The sequence below is a fragment of the Enoplosus armatus genome, chromosome 5 (assembly GCF_043641665.1).
Source record: "Enoplosus armatus isolate fEnoArm2 chromosome 5, fEnoArm2.hap1, whole genome shotgun sequence".
NCBI lineage: Eukaryota > Metazoa > Chordata > Actinopteri > Centrarchiformes > Enoplosidae > Enoplosus > Enoplosus armatus.
In genome coordinates, this window is record NC_092184.1 from 20868717 (window position 1) to 20888737 (window position 20021).

At 43.5% G+C, this 20021-nt stretch overlaps 2 protein-coding genes across 6 annotated transcripts in view; both read right to left on the reverse strand.

Annotated features, from left to right (window-relative positions):
- Nucleotides 1-1247: 1247 nt before the first annotated feature.
- LOC139285868 (dapper homolog 3) lies at nucleotides 1248-10716 on the reverse strand. Its single transcript, XM_070906540.1, has 4 exons — nucleotides 10486-10716; nucleotides 3927-4059; nucleotides 3444-3554; nucleotides 1248-2734 (listed from the first exon to the last, which is right to left on the reverse strand). The coding sequence occupies exons 1-4, from the start codon at nucleotides 10714-10716 to the stop codon at nucleotides 1248-1250; spliced, it is 1962 nt and encodes a 653-aa protein (XP_070762641.1).
- A 5809-nt stretch (nucleotides 10717-16525) lies between these two features.
- gramd1bb (GRAM domain containing 1Bb) overlaps nucleotides 16526-20021 on the reverse strand; it is a 65200-nt gene continuing 61704 nt past the window's right edge. For 2 of the 5 annotated variants that reach the window (XM_070905582.1, XM_070905578.1), the window contains 8 exons: nucleotides 19833-19951; nucleotides 19601-19743; nucleotides 19295-19398; nucleotides 18624-18924; nucleotides 18292-18303; nucleotides 18034-18141; nucleotides 17463-17583; nucleotides 16526-16615 (listed from right to left, as the gene is read on the reverse strand). In XM_070905582.1, the coding sequence (XP_070761683.1) occupies nucleotides 16526-16615; nucleotides 17463-17583; nucleotides 18034-18141; nucleotides 18292-18303; nucleotides 18624-18924; nucleotides 19295-19398; nucleotides 19601-19743; nucleotides 19833-19951 (998 nt within the window). Of the gene's footprint in view, nucleotides 16616-17462; nucleotides 17655-18017; nucleotides 18142-18291; nucleotides 18304-18623; nucleotides 18925-19294; nucleotides 19399-19600; nucleotides 19744-19832; nucleotides 19952-20021 lie in introns of all 5 variants that reach the window. The other 3 variants (XM_070905580.1, XM_070905579.1, XM_070905577.1) reach the window with 2 other exon arrangements.

Sequence of the window (20021 nt, forward strand, 5' to 3'; positions counted from 1 at the left end):
ACTACATTCATTCCAAACAAGGCCACATGATGGTATATACATATTCACAAGAGTGTCTGAGTCTGTGTCCCTGTGATTCAAAGAGTCTGTGCACTTACACATTCTGTATGTGCATGCATGCATGTACACTGGTCCCTCGCTATGGCCTCTATTAAACCCCTTCCTGACTCACAGACATCTGTTTATGCTCATTGGTCCCTAAAGCAGCTGGCAGAAAAAAGAGAAGCTGAGTCTGTTGAACCATAAAGATAAGGATGTTTTGAGACTGTAGGAAAACCAAATGTAAACATAGATTTGCACTATTACACGTTTGTTCATGCCTGCAAGAATGAGATATTTTTCTACAGGGTGTTGGCTATGTGCAGGACTCATCCTTGCTCTAAAGCTTCAAGTCTTACCGCACACTAACATTTTAGTAATGCTTTATTTTATGGGTCTGTAATTTCCGAATAAGATCTCCAAGAAGTTTCATGGAAAGAACTGTGTAATTTGGTACTGATTTGTGGGGAAAATAGAGACAGTGGTACACTCCAGTTAATTCATTCAAATTCATTGGTAACGTAACTTTGTGAGGCTTTTAGTCAGGGAACAGCAGGTCAGCTAACCATGCAAAATGTGAAATTCTGAGCATAACGTTTCCAATAATAACTGAATATGAATATTTGAATATTGGGTTTAAATGGAGCTGTTCTTTCAAGGAAACCTCCTGAGAAATTATTGGGAAAATCTGGAGAAAATATACCCAAAGTTCTTAGAAAAGTCAGTACCGTAAAATACTTTTTATCTAATTTCTGGAGTTTGGCGTTTAGCATAGCTTGAAGCTTTTGACTGTGTACCCATTAGCTGTGCAGACCTGCATTTGGCCAACTCTACACTGTAGGAATTAATTAACCAGAAATCTGTGATTAATTAACTGTAAGGCCAACAGACATCAAGAAAAACTGGCAGCATATTCAATCACTTAGCTTCAATGCTGTCCATGTCACAATGTAACTTTGCATCACATCAATTAGAGCAGGATCATGCCCATTAGTCTAGTGTGTGATGGTTGCCAACTACAAGATAAATTCGACCAGATACTACAGACAGATGATCTCTAGCAGATCTTTAATCATGCCCATTAATGTAAATGTCTCTCACTAAGAACATAATGTAATTAGAGGTAGGTAGAATACAAAGACAGTTTTGCTCTGACAACGGCTTTTCATCACAGTAGTTATGGGTTTAAATCAGGTCTGACCACTTCCTCATACAGTAGTCATGACTTTGAGAGACCCTGAGCGGAATCTGAGGATCTTCTTTTTGAGAGCATGGGAGGCTTTGATCTTGACAAAGGATTTTGGTTGAGAGGGGGCGTTGGCAGTGGCCTGTGGTGAAGGTGAGGATGAGGAGGAGGTAGAAGCAAGGCGCGGTGGCAGCTGCTGGGGCCACACCAGCCCCCCACCCTCGTCTGAGTCACTGGACAGCGAGCTGGAGGCCGGGGAATACACCTCACTCATACTGGACTCAGACTCTGCGGGGGCAGCGCCGGCATAGCCCTCTCCCTGACAGAGAGGTGCTCTCTCCTGAAAGTCGGGGTGCCAGCGCTGGGTGTGCTGCTGGTAGTTCTGGGGTTGGGAATGGGGACAAGAATGACCATGGCGAGCTTTTCTAGGGGGACGTCTCTGTGCCTGCCCTACTAGGGTCTCCCCTTCGTCCTGGCTGAGCTCCAGGTTGGAGCACCAACGTCGGCTCCCGCTGTGGCTATTGGTGCCCACCTGTGGTCCAGTGACTTGGCCTTGATTCTGAGCAAGATCCCCTCTGCCTTGGTGTCTCTCAGTGGTGCTGTACCTGCGCTCAGGCAGCACTCGCTGGCCCAGGAGGCTGTTTTCAGACTGGGATCGACTGGTTTTACTGCTTGATTTCTTGGCTCTCTGTCGCTCGTTGTGGCTCTTCTTAGAGGTTCTGGACTTGGAGTTCGGGTGGTCAGGAGAGGGTACAGCTCGGGTGGACTTTGGCTGCTCTGGGTTGTAGTGTCTGGGGGAGCGCACAGGGGCATGGCAGGCTTGTCCGGGGATATACTGAGCACTTACTAAATTGTGTTTGTGATGAATAGGGGGTTGTGGATGTAAGTAATGCTGGGGGGATGGGGGTTCACAACAAAGGTCAAGAGCCCCAACACCACAGTTGGGGTCCGGGAAGGGCAGAGGTGATGGTAGCCTCTCAGCCAGGGAGTGTGGCCTGGGCTGGGGGTAGGGCAGCGCCAGATAACAGTCCTCCTCCAAAGATGGGGCCTCTCCTCCACAGGCCTCCCCCTCCAGCAGGTCACAACCCCAGCCATGGCTCTTAGGGTTTGCCGAAAGGTCAACGTGGGGCTGGAGATGGGGGTCAGGAAGGCGTTGCTCTGTGGTCAGAGAAGGAGTTCTCCTGTGTAGGGAGCTGTGTCCGGAGGCACTGCAGTATGGGGGGTCGGGGCTCAGGGTGGTACGAGGCTGACACGGCCGTGGTGCGAGGGTATGACGCTGGATGAGACTTAGGATGTAACCCTCTACCCTCAAGGCCTGCTGGTAGTCCTCCTCAGTGACCTGATCCTCTGCAGGCTGCTGGTGCCAGGCTTGGTCCCACTGCCAGGAGTCCACTGCTGTGCCCTCCTCCGCGATGCCCTCCAGAGGTGGGTAAGGGGCAGAGAAAGAGCGGGGTAGGGTGGTGCGCAGGACTGGCACATCCTGTTCTCCATTCAGCATGAGGGGGTCTCCTAATAACAGAGAATAAGACTGTTGTAGGGCAAGGCACGGAATTTTAATACTGCCAACACAATAATAAACCTATGAATAAAATATGAGTAATAATGCATGATGTCAGTGTCCTGAAAATGATGGACCAGGCAGAGGCATCATTTGTCACAGACTATTATTAACACAGTGTTACAGGGCATTTACAATGAATGCTCACTGAAAGAAAAGATGAGAAGCTTAACTGTCAGAGTCAATAGGTAACATAGAGTATAGAGCATAAATCCCAAACTTCACTCCAGAATACACAGTCAGCATGTTTTCTACAAGATGTTGGGGTCTTAATGCTTAATTTCACTTCGAATGAATACCTTGGTACCTTGGTACCTTGGTGATTTTCGGGTTTCAAATAATCGACATGTTAGCAATGAGAATAAATCTCCATGTTTCGAAATAAATCAAAATAATTTAGTTTATGGGTTGGTTGCAAGTCAATAGATACCAGAGAAGAATAAGAAATCTGTTTTGAGAAAAAGGAAAAGAAGAGATTAATACTTGCTCTGACTCAAACAGATAGCTCATAATACTAAAATTATACATTAAAATAAAATGTGTTCTGCTTCACTTACACATAGAACAAGGATGTTTTATGTGTCTGTAGCTATTTCTGAGGATACGTGTGTGCAAGTTAAAGTGTGCCTCAGTCTCTACAGATCTGCTACTTTTTCTTACCCACAGACTTGGGCCTGTCGTTGGTGTAAGCCCCGGAGGAGACGGTCTCTGTGGGCTCAGTGGAACAAGACCTTCCCTTCGGCGACTGACCCCCACTTGACTCATAGAAACCTAGGGGATACAATTAGAGAGATAGAGAGAAGATGACTATCTCATTTATTATAGCTCACTGATCATTCCAGTTCTCTAAAAATATGCTGCTTGATACAGGCAGTGTGTCACCGCATTTCACAAATAGTCCACGAAACAGAATTACAGGCAACTGGAGCATGAACAAACAATAAGAGCAGAAAAAAATAACAAGCATCTTTCAAAATGCAAAGAGAAAACCAACGTTTCCTTGTATAGAGCAAGTACATGCAAAGAATCAGTTGACTGACTTCAGTGAACGTGAGTAAATTACAAAGTGCACATTTAGAAAACTCTCAACTACATGCATGTCAGAGCTGTGATCAAAGAAAAGGTTTAAAACTGTGGAAGTACCAGAACTTGGCCGACTGTCGCCTGTGTCTCCTTGAGCTCCATCATAGCAGCCATCGTCGGTGTCGATCCTCAGCTCTCCCACCTGCTGTTCCAGCGCCTGCATCAGGCCCCATGGGGAACTCTGAAGGGCACTCTGAAACACAAACACACACTCAGTCTGTTTTCTCGCCGTCTGTATTTCATTGCCATGTTGAGAAGTGATTTCTAAGTAGATGGTTAGAGGCAGCAATCAGTGATTTTAACAACAAAGCAAAAAGTTCAAACAGTCCTCGCGATCAAATTACTGGTTTGCAGAAATGCTAATGACAGAAGCACAGCTGTGAGTCCTCACTGCTTGTTTCTCCAGCTGCACGCCAGCTCTCATTTGCTTTGACACTGTTGTCACCTGTTGAGATAAACTCACGGGTTTAAATCATGGGTAGATGAGTTGTATTTGAATCAAGTTAATGATTTTGATAAAGTGCGACAATCTAGTGTATGTTGCATTATGCTATAAGTACTGACTTGATTATAACAATTTGTAGAGTAGCAGTCACTTTATTTCCAAAGATGTTATTTCAGTCTGATGAAAGTTGTTATTGTGGTGTACGTAATTTTTTTTTCAACATTTGTCTCAACAAACAGGGATTAAAATGACCCCAATGAGTAAAAACACAAAATGTCAAAACCGATAAAGCCACAGCTCAGATGTGGATTCTCCTTCACTAGTTACTAAAATACAAACGTGGCGATCACAGGTCACCACCGTGTATCACTGAAGTGCATCCGTGCGCAGCATCCATATCTGTCACTGGACCCTCTTGCGTAAGCAATCAGTCAGAACATGAATAATTCAAGGATCTGTCGCCGGAAGGGGGATGTTCTGTCATGTGGGTGGGTGGGGGTACATACATACACACTTACAGACACATGCTATCCAGATATACAGCAAAATGTGCTTGCTCATACAGCTCAGATAGAGAGAGAGAGAAAAAAAGAGAAAAACACAATTCAAGAACAGGTAAACACAACACACACACTCATCCTTTTACTTCTGTCTTCAACATGAAGACTCTCGGCTGATTATATTTATTCCAAACCTAGAAAACCAACCACAAAGACAAAAAATGCCCTCACTCTGAAGGTCTAAACCTCAAAATTGGTTCTCATAAAGATAGAGGTGCAGGAATACACACACACACACACACACACACACACACACACATACACACACACACACACACACACACACACACACACACACACTGATGTGGAAAAACTTGTACTTCTGGTCAATCTTCACTTTGATGAATAGAAGAATAAACTTGATGAGCCTCAGTTGTCCTTACTTCAATATATAAGTTTCACACCAAAAACTTAAAGTCACATTACATTCGCTCATCTTTATACAGTATGTTTCCTGCGTAGCATAGACTCTCGTATAATCACGTCACCAGGGAGGGGGCAGGCACTGTGGGTAACTCTCGGTCAATGTCGTTTCTCATTCAATATTATCAGGAGAGTCTGGAACTCCTCCAAGGTCCCCATCTTATCTTTGTCTCTGGACACACAGAGACTCCTCACATAAAGTATGCAAAGTGTGAAGGACGATGCACAAATTAAACATTCCTTTATATCCTATGTATCTATTTATTATATCAATTTCTAACACACACACACACACACACACACACACACACACACACACTGGTAAGACAGTGAAATTGGACATGCTAATTCAGCCAACCAGACAATTTGCGTCAGTCTCATGTCGACATCATCCAACACACGTTCCAACATCTGCTTGTCCGCATGGGATAACACACACACACACACACACACACACACACACAAAGGCCCTTCATTTTGTTGGAGGTGATACTGTTGACACTCGAGGCTGATTAAGAGACTTCATTACCAGAAGATTGAGCATGTCCCTGTAATGAGGTGACACTTTCTACATTACAAACCTGCTATGATGGAGCGCCTGTCAGACAACTGCTACAGTCTTCTTCTGCAATTCCTGAGCACTGACTTTGTGTGTCTGTGCCAATAAAACACTGCCTATAGAAATGTGCACACTCTGCGCAAAACAGGAATGTTTCAACTACTATTTGACGGATTGCCATGATTTGTTTTACAGACTTTCATGGTGCCCAGCGCATAAAGTCCACTGACTTTAGTGATCCCCTGACTTTTCCTCTGGTGCCACCATGAGGTTGATATTTTTGGTTTTTAGTGACATGTCTCAACAACCATCGGATGGATTACCATTAAATGTGGTACACACATCCATGTTCCCCTCAGGATGAATTGTAATCACTCAAGTGAAAATTCGACTTTTGCTCGAGCAGCATCATCAGGTCAAAATGTTTGTCCGATGGTTTATGACATTCCCATCAGCCCCAGTTGTGCTTAATGTTTAGTGCTAATTAGCAAATGTTAGCACGGCAACACACTGGTGAACATGGCAAACATTATACTAAACATCCTCACAGAGCTGCTTGCATGGCTGAAGAACTCCTTTGTTCCTTAAAGGCCACATTGTCGATTTTCCTTGACAAAGTAACATTTACATGACTCTTCTTTCACAGCTCAAGCTTGAAAAAAAAAAACAGCGTTGTGTGTTTGTGTCTCAGTGTATGCTCTATCTCTGCAAAACTGTAATGTGTCAGGTGAAAAATTCCTGGAAAAACAGGACCCTGGATCTGGACTACCGCTCGCTTTTGGTCAGTGCACCAATCAGAGCTCGAGCTCTGACTCCTTTTGTCCTGCAGACTAAATGCGGTCCTAATGCGAATGCTGTTGAGGGGCAATTGACCCAAGCTAACCTATGCTTCCCACACAACCTCTTCACCCCAAACAGTGTGCATTTCTTTTGTCTCGACAAGGGCGCTTATTGTCTTACTATAAACAAAGCATTAGCATCACTACATCAATATGGTTTTGTGTGGCAGAAACGAAGAGTGGGGAGCTTTGTTTTAGCAACTGGCGTGGGGCAAAGAAATAGCTGGGAGGAGGGGAGACTATTGGAAGTCAATTAATCAATAATGCAGATTTACACAATTGATCGCTTGCTGTCTGTTTGAGGCCATGTCCACAAATAAACACACACACACACACACACACACACACACACACACACGGGCACTGTGGAAGCCATGGTGCTGGTTATTAAATTATAATGCAGCAGAAAACATACAAACCTTTGTGAACGAACAAAACAACCAAACACAATACAACATTTAACAGTGTGGCTTTGGAGCAGGTTCATAGTGTAGCAGGGACCATTTTGCAAGCTGGTCTTTGATTGCAGTCTATTATTAATGGTCTCATACTAGTTCCCTGACACTCCACACACTGTATCATTACTGATTTACTGCATCCGCTGCCCCCGGCTGGTGGGGGATGGGGGAGACAGAGGACACGGTGCAGCCATCCTCACCTAGCCATTAAGCTGTTACACACTGGGTGTACAGCACATCAGGACCACCTGCCCTTTCAATGAAAAGAACTGACCAGCAGGTGAATCCAGGACAACACAATGACCGATCACTGACCGATTTTCAGCTACCGAGGAGAGTAGATGAAAAGAAATAGACAGTTTGATGAAAGAATTTCAAGCTAAGAAACAAATAAGCTTTTGATTGTGCAAGAGAGGGGTGGTATAGAGACATGAAAATCCCACCATCCAAGAAAAAGGCATGATTCGGCCCTTGGCTGTAGAATAGCCCTCTAGCCAGTCACTGGATGAAAGGTTTTGAAACGATAACGCCAGGATATGGAAATCTATGGAACAGGGCACACAAGGCATGCAGCCGCACTGCTGGACCCTCTATAATTAAAGCAATGTTGTGACTGGCTCCACACAGAGAGGGCTGTGGGAGGCTGGAATGACACACACACACACACACACACACACACACACACACACACACACACTTGACTAAACCACTGATCTCTTCTTTCTTCAAATGTACACACACACTTGAAATGCTTTATTTTAATAAGGAAAATTACATTTTAATGATATACTATAATTTGATGGCAGTTGAATTTGCACACACACACACAGGTTCGCTCAGTGTTTACATAGCCGTAGTGAATGGCATTCATTAGCCTGCCCTGACTCTGTCCTACGTGCACAGAGGCTTGTAGGCAGGGCAGCAGGGTGGGTTGGCTGTGAATGGAGTCTCTATAGAGAGACGTGCACCCGGCTGTGCTCATGTGACTGACAGTTGTGGGACCAGCTTAAAGTCCAACTCATGGTGTGCACATCACAAAAGGTGTATTGGACAACCTGGTTTGTCTGTGCATGTGTATTTGCATATACATATATTTTTTCAGCTTATTTATACAAATTATTTGGCATACAAATAAGCCAAATATTACACAGATGTTGTTTTTTTTCTTTGTGTGCCAGAACAAAGCGGAGGAAACCATCCAGTGATCTGAGTAGACTAACTGCTCTATAGTCTCACTAATGATGTGCTGCTGTCTTAACACAAGGACACACACACACACACACACACACACACACACACACACACACACACACAGCCTGATCGATGACAAGCCACAGGCACAAAACAAAAGAAAAACCTTGCAGACACATGCACACAGTCCTGCATGAGGAAGGTACACACTGCTTTCACACACAGACCTTCTGCATGTGCCTAAACACACAAGATACTCAGTTTCTATTTATATTTCAGAGGAGAGAATAAAACTCTTCCACACAGATGTGATGCTTGTATGTCACACACTTATACACAATTTATTCTCTTCTGCTCTCTCCAAACACACACAGTAGGTAGCTGAGAGGGAGGTCAGAGCTTCATGCTTTCCCAGCTGCTGTCTGGCGTCCCACAGCTGTCAACACCTTCACCAGCGCGCACTGTATCCAGGAGAAAAGGCCTCTCAGCCTGTCGGGGGCCACATTCACGTTCAAAGCAGCTACGCGCACGCGCAAACAGGCACACACTGGCGGTCTCGTGGGTCAGTTGTTTCTGTGTCACACCCTGAACTATACATTTCGGGGCTTTACCCCATGTGGAAGATGAGATTGGGGATTTGGTCCGGACGCAGGTGGCGACCTGATATCACGAAGACTCAATTCGAGGCTTCAATTAGAGTCCCGTCATTCTCTGAGGAATTTCCCCGTGTAATTACCCACACGCGTGGATAGGCACAACAGTTAATAAACATCGATCCACAGACGCGTTACGCAGAAAATGAAAACGGGGGAAATATGCTGCCCTGCGGGAAAACGCGTGTCGCTCCTTTCACCGCTCTTAAAATGGCAGTTTGCCGTCAGTGTGCGGACGAGGAGCCGGGCTGACACCAGCCAGCACCGGGGGACATGGATTTACTGGACTGGTGCGTGTGCACACTGGAAACACCTGACCCTCATGTACCCCTGTTATAGCTTATCATACATCTTTAAAACTGGTTTTCTAAGTATCTTAATCTTTGTTCTCAAGCTCGTGCAGAGGTGGAATCATTAAGGCAAATTAAATAAAATAAATAGCACAGTGCCCACACCATGCCATACCCAACTGACGCCAGGACACCGATGCGCCTTATCCTCTCACTGGGGCCTCGGTCGCCATCATTAGTATTCTGCTCCATATGCGCCTATTGTTAGGCCCCCGGCGGAGGAGAGGGAGGGAGGAAGGGAGGAGAGAAGGAGGTGTGAAGAGGAGGCGGCTGATTTAATTTCTTTTTCACCCTCTTTTAATAATGGCTTCCTATTGTAGCAATGTTGAGACAGCTCGCGGGGATCAGCAGCCGAACAGAAACACAACTCCCGGACACTGAAATGCAACTTCAGCAGCACAATAGAAATACAGACCATAGAAAACATCTTTTACAGGGGGGCATGCTCGGTGGTGCGTAAAACTTTCTGTGGGAGCTGCCGTTGTAGGAACGCTGTTACACAAACTTTCATCTATCCGGTTTTTATTTCCCACCTTCATCCCGGCGTCACTGCGGAAAACACATTTGTCGCAACTTCGCTCGTGCTCGACGTGAGAAAAAGCCATCTCATCAATTATGTGGAGGATAATTATGAGATAAAAATGTTGCAACGACAACATACAAGCCGAAGGAATAATTCATTCCTTTATGATGTGTTGAGAGCACAAATAAGAGCTTGTTAAGTAGTAAAACCTACAAAAGTCCATGATGAGGGAACAATGGGCCATTAAATAGTCGGTCTGTGCCACAAACGGCGGGTGCTCCACCCCCTGATTTCGTTACCCACAGGCATAAATCTCAGTCCAAAGCACAGAAACGCAGTACGTCCTTTCAAACAGAGACCCTATTAATCAAGTTGAGTAACTTTTTTTGCAGATAGAGGTCACCTCTACACAAAAGGCGCTGCCCAGACCAAGAGTCCATCCAACGGTCAAGCGGATTACAATGAGGACACGCTGTAAGGGCTATTAGATATTCAAAACTATGCAGGACTATGGGGGTAAAGTGGGGTTTCAGCACAGGGTGTGGTAATACGGTGGGAGTCAACATGGAAGAGCTGCTGGAATCCAAACGTGCAGTAAAAGACACTCAAACTTCTTACCAGCTGACGCCTCAGTGTCAAGTTTTCCTGCCCCCAGCTGCTGAAACACGCCAGCTCTCCTGTGTAGCTGTCCTGGGGCAGGGGGTCTCCCAGAGCCAGCGCCCCCAGCACCAGGCACTCCTGCCTCTGCTTGCGGAGCTCCAGCTCACACAGCCCGGCCAGACTCGCCTCCAGGCGCTCCTTGGTCCGACTGCGCTCCACAGTCACGGGGAAGGAGAACGCACGGTGCATTCCCCCCAAATCCCAGGCTTCTATTATTCACAATAAAAGCTAAGTCTTTCCCTTATTTTATATTTCGTGTTCTCCAAGAGGTCCAGATTTACGAGGGCATTCGCAGGCTATAAAGGGCCATGCTTCATCCCATTCCTTGTGATAGTATGGTTGCCTTGGAGCAGCATGGTTTCCCAGACCATCTATGCGCTATACATTTTCTATTTCGCAGCTGTCAAACGCAGGCACGGAGCCCCGCCCTCTGCGACCAGCCACGGCGAGAAAGTGGGAGTCATCCTGCCCTTTCGCATATCCAATCTCAGCCTTCATTGGACGTGAGAGGCTGGTGGGGTGCTGCGCGTAACGCTGTCCCATCCCCCTTGATTCATTACAACGACGCGTCGACCTCACCCATTTTCTCATCTTGGCCTGGGACTAATGGACTGCTTCAGGGGACGGTTATTTCTGGGCGTGTAGTGAAACACAGGCATTTTATTATCCTGAAACGACTTAAAGCCAACCATGTAGCAATAGAGCCAAGAATACAACTATAACAAGACAGAAATACTGATGAGAGGAGCTGTAAAAAAACAAGTAGACAGGGTACCATACCCTGATGCCATGACATCAGGACAGGCTGCATAGAGATAATATGAAACACAGTGTATAGTTTAATGGGTTGTGGTCCCACATCACTGAAATAAGTAAGATAAGACATGACAGAACAGGGAAACTAGTTATATATTGTCTCAAAATGTAAAGCTTGTAAAGATCTGTAACAGCGATTTGATTATAGAAAATGGTTATTGTTACCTCATTATTTAATCATTTTTGTCCTTCTCCACCTCACTGCCTGCTGCCCCTGAGCTGCAGGTCTTCAGGATGCTGAGGAATGTTGAATACAATCATGAAACAGAAAAAACATCTTTGATTTGATTTATGCATTTAAAAAAAAATAAAAATCTTTATACTACCTTCATTTTGTTTCTCTATATTTTGTACATGTGCATCTCAGTTGTTGCAGGGCTAGTCTCGTCCTCTTTAGCCTCAATGACATGGACCGGCATCATAGCTTTCACTTCCATTCACTCGCTGAGTTTATATAACATAGAGACAGTAGTAATTAATAAGTCATTCATGCAACATTTAAAGTGAGACAAAAGGGAGCCTTAGGAATCCTGTGGGCAGACTGCTCTGAACATACAGTAAGTTGTGAGAAACTCGTGCTGTACACACAGCTCCCAAAATAACAATGCTTTCCATAGCTGACATCAATATTTTAAAGTCTTCGATTTTATTTTATTTTTTTTAAAGTGCAGTAACAGATGAATATTTCATCTTGGTGCAATCTTCCTCTGTACTACTCCACTGTAAAGTCTCCTGAGGTCAAACAGACTGGGTCTTTGAGGATAACAACTCTTGTCTACAGACTCAGTCACAGATTTTAAGGAAATATGTGATTTGTCAAAATGAAGTATAAATAAAGTACTCCAAAAATAGCAACACTACTTGTATATTGTATATTTTTTTTATTCATACTTCCAATCTCTACTTCACATGAACCAGAAAGCCACTTCCATCTTCAGTGTCTATGAGGCAAAGTCATCGGCAAGTCAAAACCTACGCGCAGCGCAGGTTGGATTCTTTTGTCAGTGTGTGTGTGTGTGTGGGCACACTGCAGATATACACAACATATACTTACAGTATATTTATCTCATGTATAAATTTCACTAAAAGTCTCTCTAGAGATCAAAACATTTTCTAAAAAAAACATACAGTAGAATTCTTTTTGAACAGAACTACACCAGGACATATTTAATCAAGACACACTCGAAGAAGAGCATTTGCTATGAGTTTGATCAGTGGTCGTTTTCAGAAGGTTGTGTGTGATTCCTACCGTGTTTGTGTTAACCAAGGCTGTTAGTGCTGTGTTGTACGGGTGGGCACTAATGTCTCGCCGGCTCAGTGACAGCGAGGCAAATGCCAATTAATACAGTCAATGAAGCGCACAATTCATTAGTTGTCAGTGACAAAAACGGTGGCATCCAGAACTCTCGGGGTCACCTTGGTTCCACAGCTGCGCAGCGATAGCAATCATACAATCATTCGTGTAACGCAGATAACTGAGTGAGAGCACACTAGAAAAGACTGAACACCAAAAAAGAAAAGAAGCAAAAAAACAACAAACAGGCGTTATCTGTGAGAGAGCTTAGATTTGAGTCGAGGTTGTTGGTAGCAATGAGAAAAAGAGTTTTGAAAGGAATGATGGAAAAAAACCCAAACTTAATTTCCATAATTGTGGTGATTGATGAAATTAAATTCAGGTCTGCTGTGACATTTCCTTGGAGGCCAGAGTGAATATTTAATTTGGACTGAGGAGGATGTGTGTTTTACAGCAGTTCATGTTCAAACTTGTCCGTCACTATAAACGATTTCACAGTAAATAAAATTTCAGTGTCCCAAAATTAAATATTGTGTCAACAAAACCAGAGTTGGGGAGTTAAACCAACTTAATCAAACATTTACCGTGTCCCGATCACAACAGTGTGACAATGTTTGTAATTCTTAAACAAAAAAAATACAATTCAAGCATCTGAAAAAGAAAAATCAATTTCATCATACATTTTGAAAAACAAACTCTTTAAAGCATTTCAATCACATTTTCACATATATGACATTTCTGTACCATCGCATACATGAAGCTTATCTTCAATGTTATCTTTCAGTGTCGTCAGGATTGCGAAAGTGATTTCTATAAAACAGAAAACATTTCCAACCACTCACATTCAGGTCTTAAGGTTCCCACGTGTTATCATTACTCAGTGCCTTCTTCAAATGTAATATAGTACACACACACACAGCCGGGGGGCCAATCCTGAAGCTTTTCTGCTGTCAGTAACACGCCATGCAGGCACACAGTAAAGATACCTTTTCCCTCATTCAAGTCACTCAATCTTGCCCTGAAATAAGCAAGAAAGTGTGAAGAGATTCACATGTAATCATGTCAAATAGAATAATGCACAAATATTCCATTTGGGAAGAAGTAAAACTATTTGTGAGCAGAGACAAAAACAGCAGGATTAAAATCCAGCTATTTCTAATGAGTTTGGAAGTTGTACATCACCAGTGTGATTGTCAAATTAACTAAAACACAAATTAGAAACAATTTCCTCAGCCCCGCATTCACCTCCAAACTTAACCGCTGCCATTTCTTTCTTTCATTTTTTTTTTTACCTGAAAAGGTCATAAAGTGCTTCACTTTCTCTCTTTTTCTTAACACAAGGAAGTTTTTCTTATTTTTGGAAGTGCTTTCATCGCTGAAGTCTGTAAGCTGTCAGGGGTCTCTGTTGACAAACTCTTGAGAGATGCTCTTTACCGCACCTGATCCAGTATATATATAATACATGACATACATGATAAATACTTTATTTAAAACAACATAATTCGTGAAGGTACATTTCTACTTCTTTCTTTTGGTTCAATTTAGTTGCGTAAAGTTAATTCTCATGCTTTCGTTGCATCCAAGACAGACACTTCAAATGGGGGAAGAGAGAGTATAATATGGGTTGAAGTAGCTGCATTTTGGGAAGTATGCTTGTTTTCTTATTCGCTTTCTATCTGCACGCTAAATATGACGCTGAAGTCTATCCTGTCTTGCCCGCAAATTTGAGGAGTGTAACATCAGTAGGCTATAAGCTGTGGGTGATTTCAACATAATGACCCAGGGAAAAGAACATAAAACCATTTGAAAGGTCTCGTTAATATGTCATATTAAGAGGTTTTTGAGCTGGCGAACATAGGACCCTGGGAACATAGCCAGGCTAGCTGCTCAGCTAGCTGCTCAGCTCAGTAGAGCCAGGAGATGGTTAGCGCTGCATAAAGACTGGACACGGGGGGCCTTGCTGAGCTAGTTTACCGGCTAGCTGGCTGTAGCTTCATATCTACCGTATTCACATGAGTAACAATCTTCTCATCTAACTTTTGGCAAGAAAGGGAATAAGAGAATTTCTCAAAATGTCAAACTATTCCTTTTAGCAAGGAGTCGTCAAACCACTAATGTGGTGACATGGACAAAAGAGGGCAGGTGAAGGGTTCATCTCCAAAATGTTATATATCCATTTACAAAAGGAAAAATCATCAAGTTCATCATTCAATCTTGAACATTTAAATGCTCAAGTCTGTGTTCTTCCTTTTGTCAACCATAGATTTAAGCTACTTAGAGTGTGACATTAATTAATAGTTTAAGCAATCAATTACTTAGTAGGCGTAACTTTTTTTTCAAATGTTGGATATGTCATTTTGGAACAAAACTCTTCGATTGTAAACTGTACCCTGGTGGGGCTAATGCAAGGCGGCATCCAAACGCATTAGCATTAAAAAAGGCAGTCTGGCTGCAGGAGCCAGAAAAGAAAAATTAAGAAACATACAAGTGTGGAATGGTAAAAATGTCACACTTTACGGCACACACTTGTGCGCACACGCACGCATGCACGCACTCACGCACACTCTCACACACATGCGCGAATATAATCGCGCGAATGCAGAATCATACTTGCACACTGGACATGTCACAGACATATCTGGCATGCATTTTTAGAAGAAAACACTTTTTGTTAGAAATTCTTTAACTGGTCTAGAGCTCTGATAATTTCTTTATGTACATAAATTAACAATAAATATAGGTAATGTTTATATATTTTGAAATATATATATTAAATAATGAAATATTCTTATATATTTCAAATATATTCATAGAATTCTTTCTAATTTGAAACATTTTTAAAGAGATATAGTCACAGTTTAGTAATAAAACATGTAAGAACACAGGTCTCCCTATCAGTCTGGCTGCAGCATCCCTTTTTCAAAGATTAATAAGTTGTGATCAAAGTCTGGCCTTTTGTCCAGGCTAATACATTCTGCTTCATTAGAAGGATGAGGAATAATGCAATGTAAGGTAGCTAACACTGTGGCAGGGGAAACTGATGATGTGAATTGTGTGTAAGGTTAAAAATACTGGCTTAGGTCTCATCAGTCTTTAGATTCTACGAATAAATATTTAAACACCACGGTCTGACAGGGAACCAGCCCTGACAGAGACCACACGGGCCAGGTTCAAACAAGGCAATAGGGACTGATCGGTGAAGCTGAGCTCCCAGCTGCAACACGTCTTCTCCTTTTTGGTTGTGGGACGATTACTGTACTCTGATCACATGGAGGTTTACCAAAGGGACGCTGCAGCGAGGACCTCTAGGGGACGATTGGTTTGGAACAGTCTAGAGAGTGTAGAAAGCCATTAAGACTCGAAAGGACCCCCCTTTCTCTGACTCGATCTCTCCTCGTCTCCTGTTCTTCTTTTTTTTTGACACACATAGACTGGAACTGGACCACATTGACACTGACTGAGGGGAGCTAGGTTGTCTAAATGCATGCAGTAGTTTTCCTTCTTTCTCTCTGCCACTGTCTGGTCGACACGGCTTACAGTAGGATGCACTTGGAAATAAAGAGAGCTGAAGGAAACGGTTATCCCACAGGTGTAGAGAAGGAGCAAGTCTCGCACCTTCCCACAATGCCTCAGTGATGTTGGGGACACCTCAGTTCCTGTGTGTGATAGGGGCACTTTCTGTCCATGATTTCCTCCTCCTGGGGGCTTTAACCTCTGTGCGCTGGAGACGACTGTTCCTCTCTTTGTGTCTATTGGACCAGCTCAATGTTGGTCCCGCCTCCCCCTCTGTCCTCTCTCTGTCTGTCTAGCTGCTGCCTGCATACTGGTTCACAAACAAATACAGGTCCTATATTGCACAGCATGCCCTCATGGCCTTGTGGTGGTGTGTCAGTGATAGCGACTTCTCTTCTCTTCAGCCTCAGAGCTGTAGTCCCTTAAACCAATGCCTCGCTGGAGGTTCAATAAAGAGTCTTTCATCTAAAGGAGAGGAACAAGAGGAAAAAAAACAATGCGTTAGCTTGTTATATAAAGACGGTAAAATGACACTGATCTACACTAATGCATGGAACAAGTAACAACTCCCTCACCTCCTTTAAGATTATTAAATAGATCATTTTTCCCCTGGTGCTGCAGACTTATGAATGTCACCACTCATTTGTGGATGCAAGGTGCAAGCTTATTCAATGGCCTCCGTAAAGGTCATTTATTTACAGGTTAAGGATTCTTGGAATCAAAATCCATCCATATTTTTTATGGTTTTATTTAAACTAGATATTATTATTAGCTGTTGATGAGATAACGTCCCACATTTGAAAGCACTGGTACACTGAAGGAAAAACTTCAAGGAGTTGGGCAACGGATACAGATACCCTCTCATTTATGGCACCATTTTGTTGTTTCGGATTTTTATGATTCTCTCCTCTGCTGTTATTATGTGTTTGTATAGTGTGTGAGTCCACTTGCCACATGCTAAATTGGCCATATATTGTGAAATAGTGTTCTTGGTTAGTTAGTTGAACTTTTAGTGTGCTGGGTCAAGCCAACTGTAAGACTGACCAGTACATACAGTATGTTCTGTTCATGTACAGACAATAAATGGCAGCACACAAATAGATACAAGGCTCCTGCTCATCATTCCTCCCAACACAATGCAGAGTCAAGGGCTGGACTCAAGTTACATCAAGTTACGTGTGCAGTGTCTCCACATAAACCCTGTACAGAAGCAGGCAAATTCTCTGGGTGGTGTTAAACATTTTCAGCACTGCCATCACTTCACATCACAGCTGTGACGTGATTCTGAAAATGTCTCTTTGTGTCTGAGTACCTGGTCTAGCAGCACTACCGACGACTTGATGATCTCCCTCCACTTCTGCAGCTCGGCGTCATGGTAACGCTGCTGCGCCTCCAGGAGCTGGGCCCACTCCATCTGCGTCTGAGGCAGTTTACTGGGAAACACACACACACAATTAGCAACATCAGGGTGCAGCCACTGAAGCATGACTTCCATTTTGAGGCACTGCCAACAAACAGTTTGGTAAATTGTTTCAGTAAGTCTAGAGATATTCAGGGGTAATTTTAAGAGCTCAATGTTTTCCTGTCACACACGTCAACGGCCATATGGGTCTAGTTTAGTTTGTACATTTAACATTGTGTGTGCATGTGTACATCTGCAACTCTGTGTATATTTGTGTGTGGTTGCCTTTTGGGCAAACGGCCAAAGAACTACAGCAGAACTGCATTCAGTCTCAACTCAGCGGTGATGGATAACGTTCTTTCTATTCTAAAATGCCCAAAATATCAATAAACCGTGTTGAATCTCTGTAATAAATTAGTTCTGTATAAATGATGGGTGCTGAAAATGTAGAAGGTGTGCGTGCACTTGTTTGTGTGTGTACCTTTCATGAAGCCGCAAACCTTGCCAGGTTGTTAAGGACTGTGCAGAGTACTCCAGCATCCACAGCTTGTAGAAGAGCATCATGTTGAGGAACACCAGCAGGACCAGGCTGAAGGAGGGCAAGAAGGAGAGGAGGAGAGCCAATAAATGATTCATTCATAATACCCTTTAGCAGCTGATCTGTACATGGCAATAACAAACAAAATGCTGGGGATAGTTTTTAACAAATGCATCTGGCTATGCTGATCAGATTATGTACCTTAGACAGATCCTATGGATGGCAATGAAAGGAGAGGAGAGAGAGGTTACACTCAAGAGACCGACAATGAGATATTTATAAGAAAGCAAAAAAAAAAAAAAAAGTATTCTAAATTAGACAAAAACTCCACAGAGCTCACTGAAAACAATGAAATCACGAAACAAGTGACTCAGAGAAAATCCTCTGTTTTAATATATGTGAGATGAGCATGTGATGAGCATGTGTATATGTCAGCATGACACACACATGTACATATAAACACACAAGCATCCCTACATGAGTGATTGTGCAGTGGTGTGTGTGTGTGTGTGTGTGTGTGATCAGTTGCGTACACAAAGCTGATGATAAGCAGCAGTTTGGAGACGCTGTAGAGAGCGAAGCCTCCGGGCAGGTGGTGGTGTTCTGGACTCTGGTGCCTGGTTTGTGTGGAGCCCGCCACTTGTTTGATCCTCTGAATCACTTCCTCGTCCGTCGGCGTGGTAACGGGGCTGAGGGCCTCGTCCAGATGCTGGCTGCGCATGTGGGGGAGTGGCCTCTTCTTCCGCCTCACCGTGGAGTTTTTCACCACCTTGGCCTTCGGAGACAGCTGGTGGGACTCGGTCAGGATCTCCTCCAGCTTGGACAGCTCCAACTCTGAGAGGGAAGGAGACAACTGTCATGTATACGCAACACATCTCATCCAGATCCACTTAAAGATTAACATCTGGAAACATTTACATGCCCCAGTCCTCATGGAGTATCTGTTTACTTAACTATCGTCATTCCCATCTCCTCTCCCTTTGATAGTAGCCAAAAAATACTGTACCTCTGTGATTCAAATTCATACAAAATGCAGTGCTACATGACTTCAATGACCATGTCATTTTGTAAACCTTCTGAAAAATACCCTAGAGAATCCCCACTGATATATCTATTAATTTACATCTAAGAATGATTAAATATTGTTATATTTCACAAAGGAAATCACAACATATTAAAACAGACAAGGTAAACACAAGTTTACCTAGATGGCGGAAGTTCTCCGCTAACCCGCTCCAGAAGTTCTTCTCTATGAAGCCTTTCACCAGCCCCCACGGCTGTTTCCTGTAGCGCAGCTCTGTCGATACCCTGACAGACAGACAGAGATGCATTTATACATTTAGACAGACAGACTTTTACAACAACACATACAACTGGAAATATAAAGTAAATAGAGAGAATTAAAAACAACCCAAAATAAAATCAGCCACATGATTAACTTGAACATAACATAATACAATGTCTCATGTGCTAGGTGTGAGCTGTGAGCGTCTGACCACGTCCGACTCACCGTAACCGACACTTGTTCTTGGCCACCCTGGTGAGCATGTAGCGGTTGAGAGTGTAGAAGTAATCATGGTAGGGCACGTCGTGTGTGATGACCTCAGCGTCAATGATGTAACACTCACTCTCCTGACTGGCTTTGTACAAAGTCTGATAACAGAGGGAATGTTTGGTTTAACCGATTGTTATTTTGAATAAATAATAAGAAATGTTTCTGATACAGGATGAGTTGACTGTACCTGTGTCTCGGTGACTGTGGCTGTTTTGGGGGCCAGGGGATTGGACAATGAAATGGTGTACAGGATCTCTCTGGTCTGGTTCCCAGCCTCCTCCTTCTTCCATGGGTGGTACACCACATCTGAACAGCGAAGCAATGAGAGAGAGGCATGAATGGATGAATGAAGGCTGCAGGGGAGCACGTTTTTGGG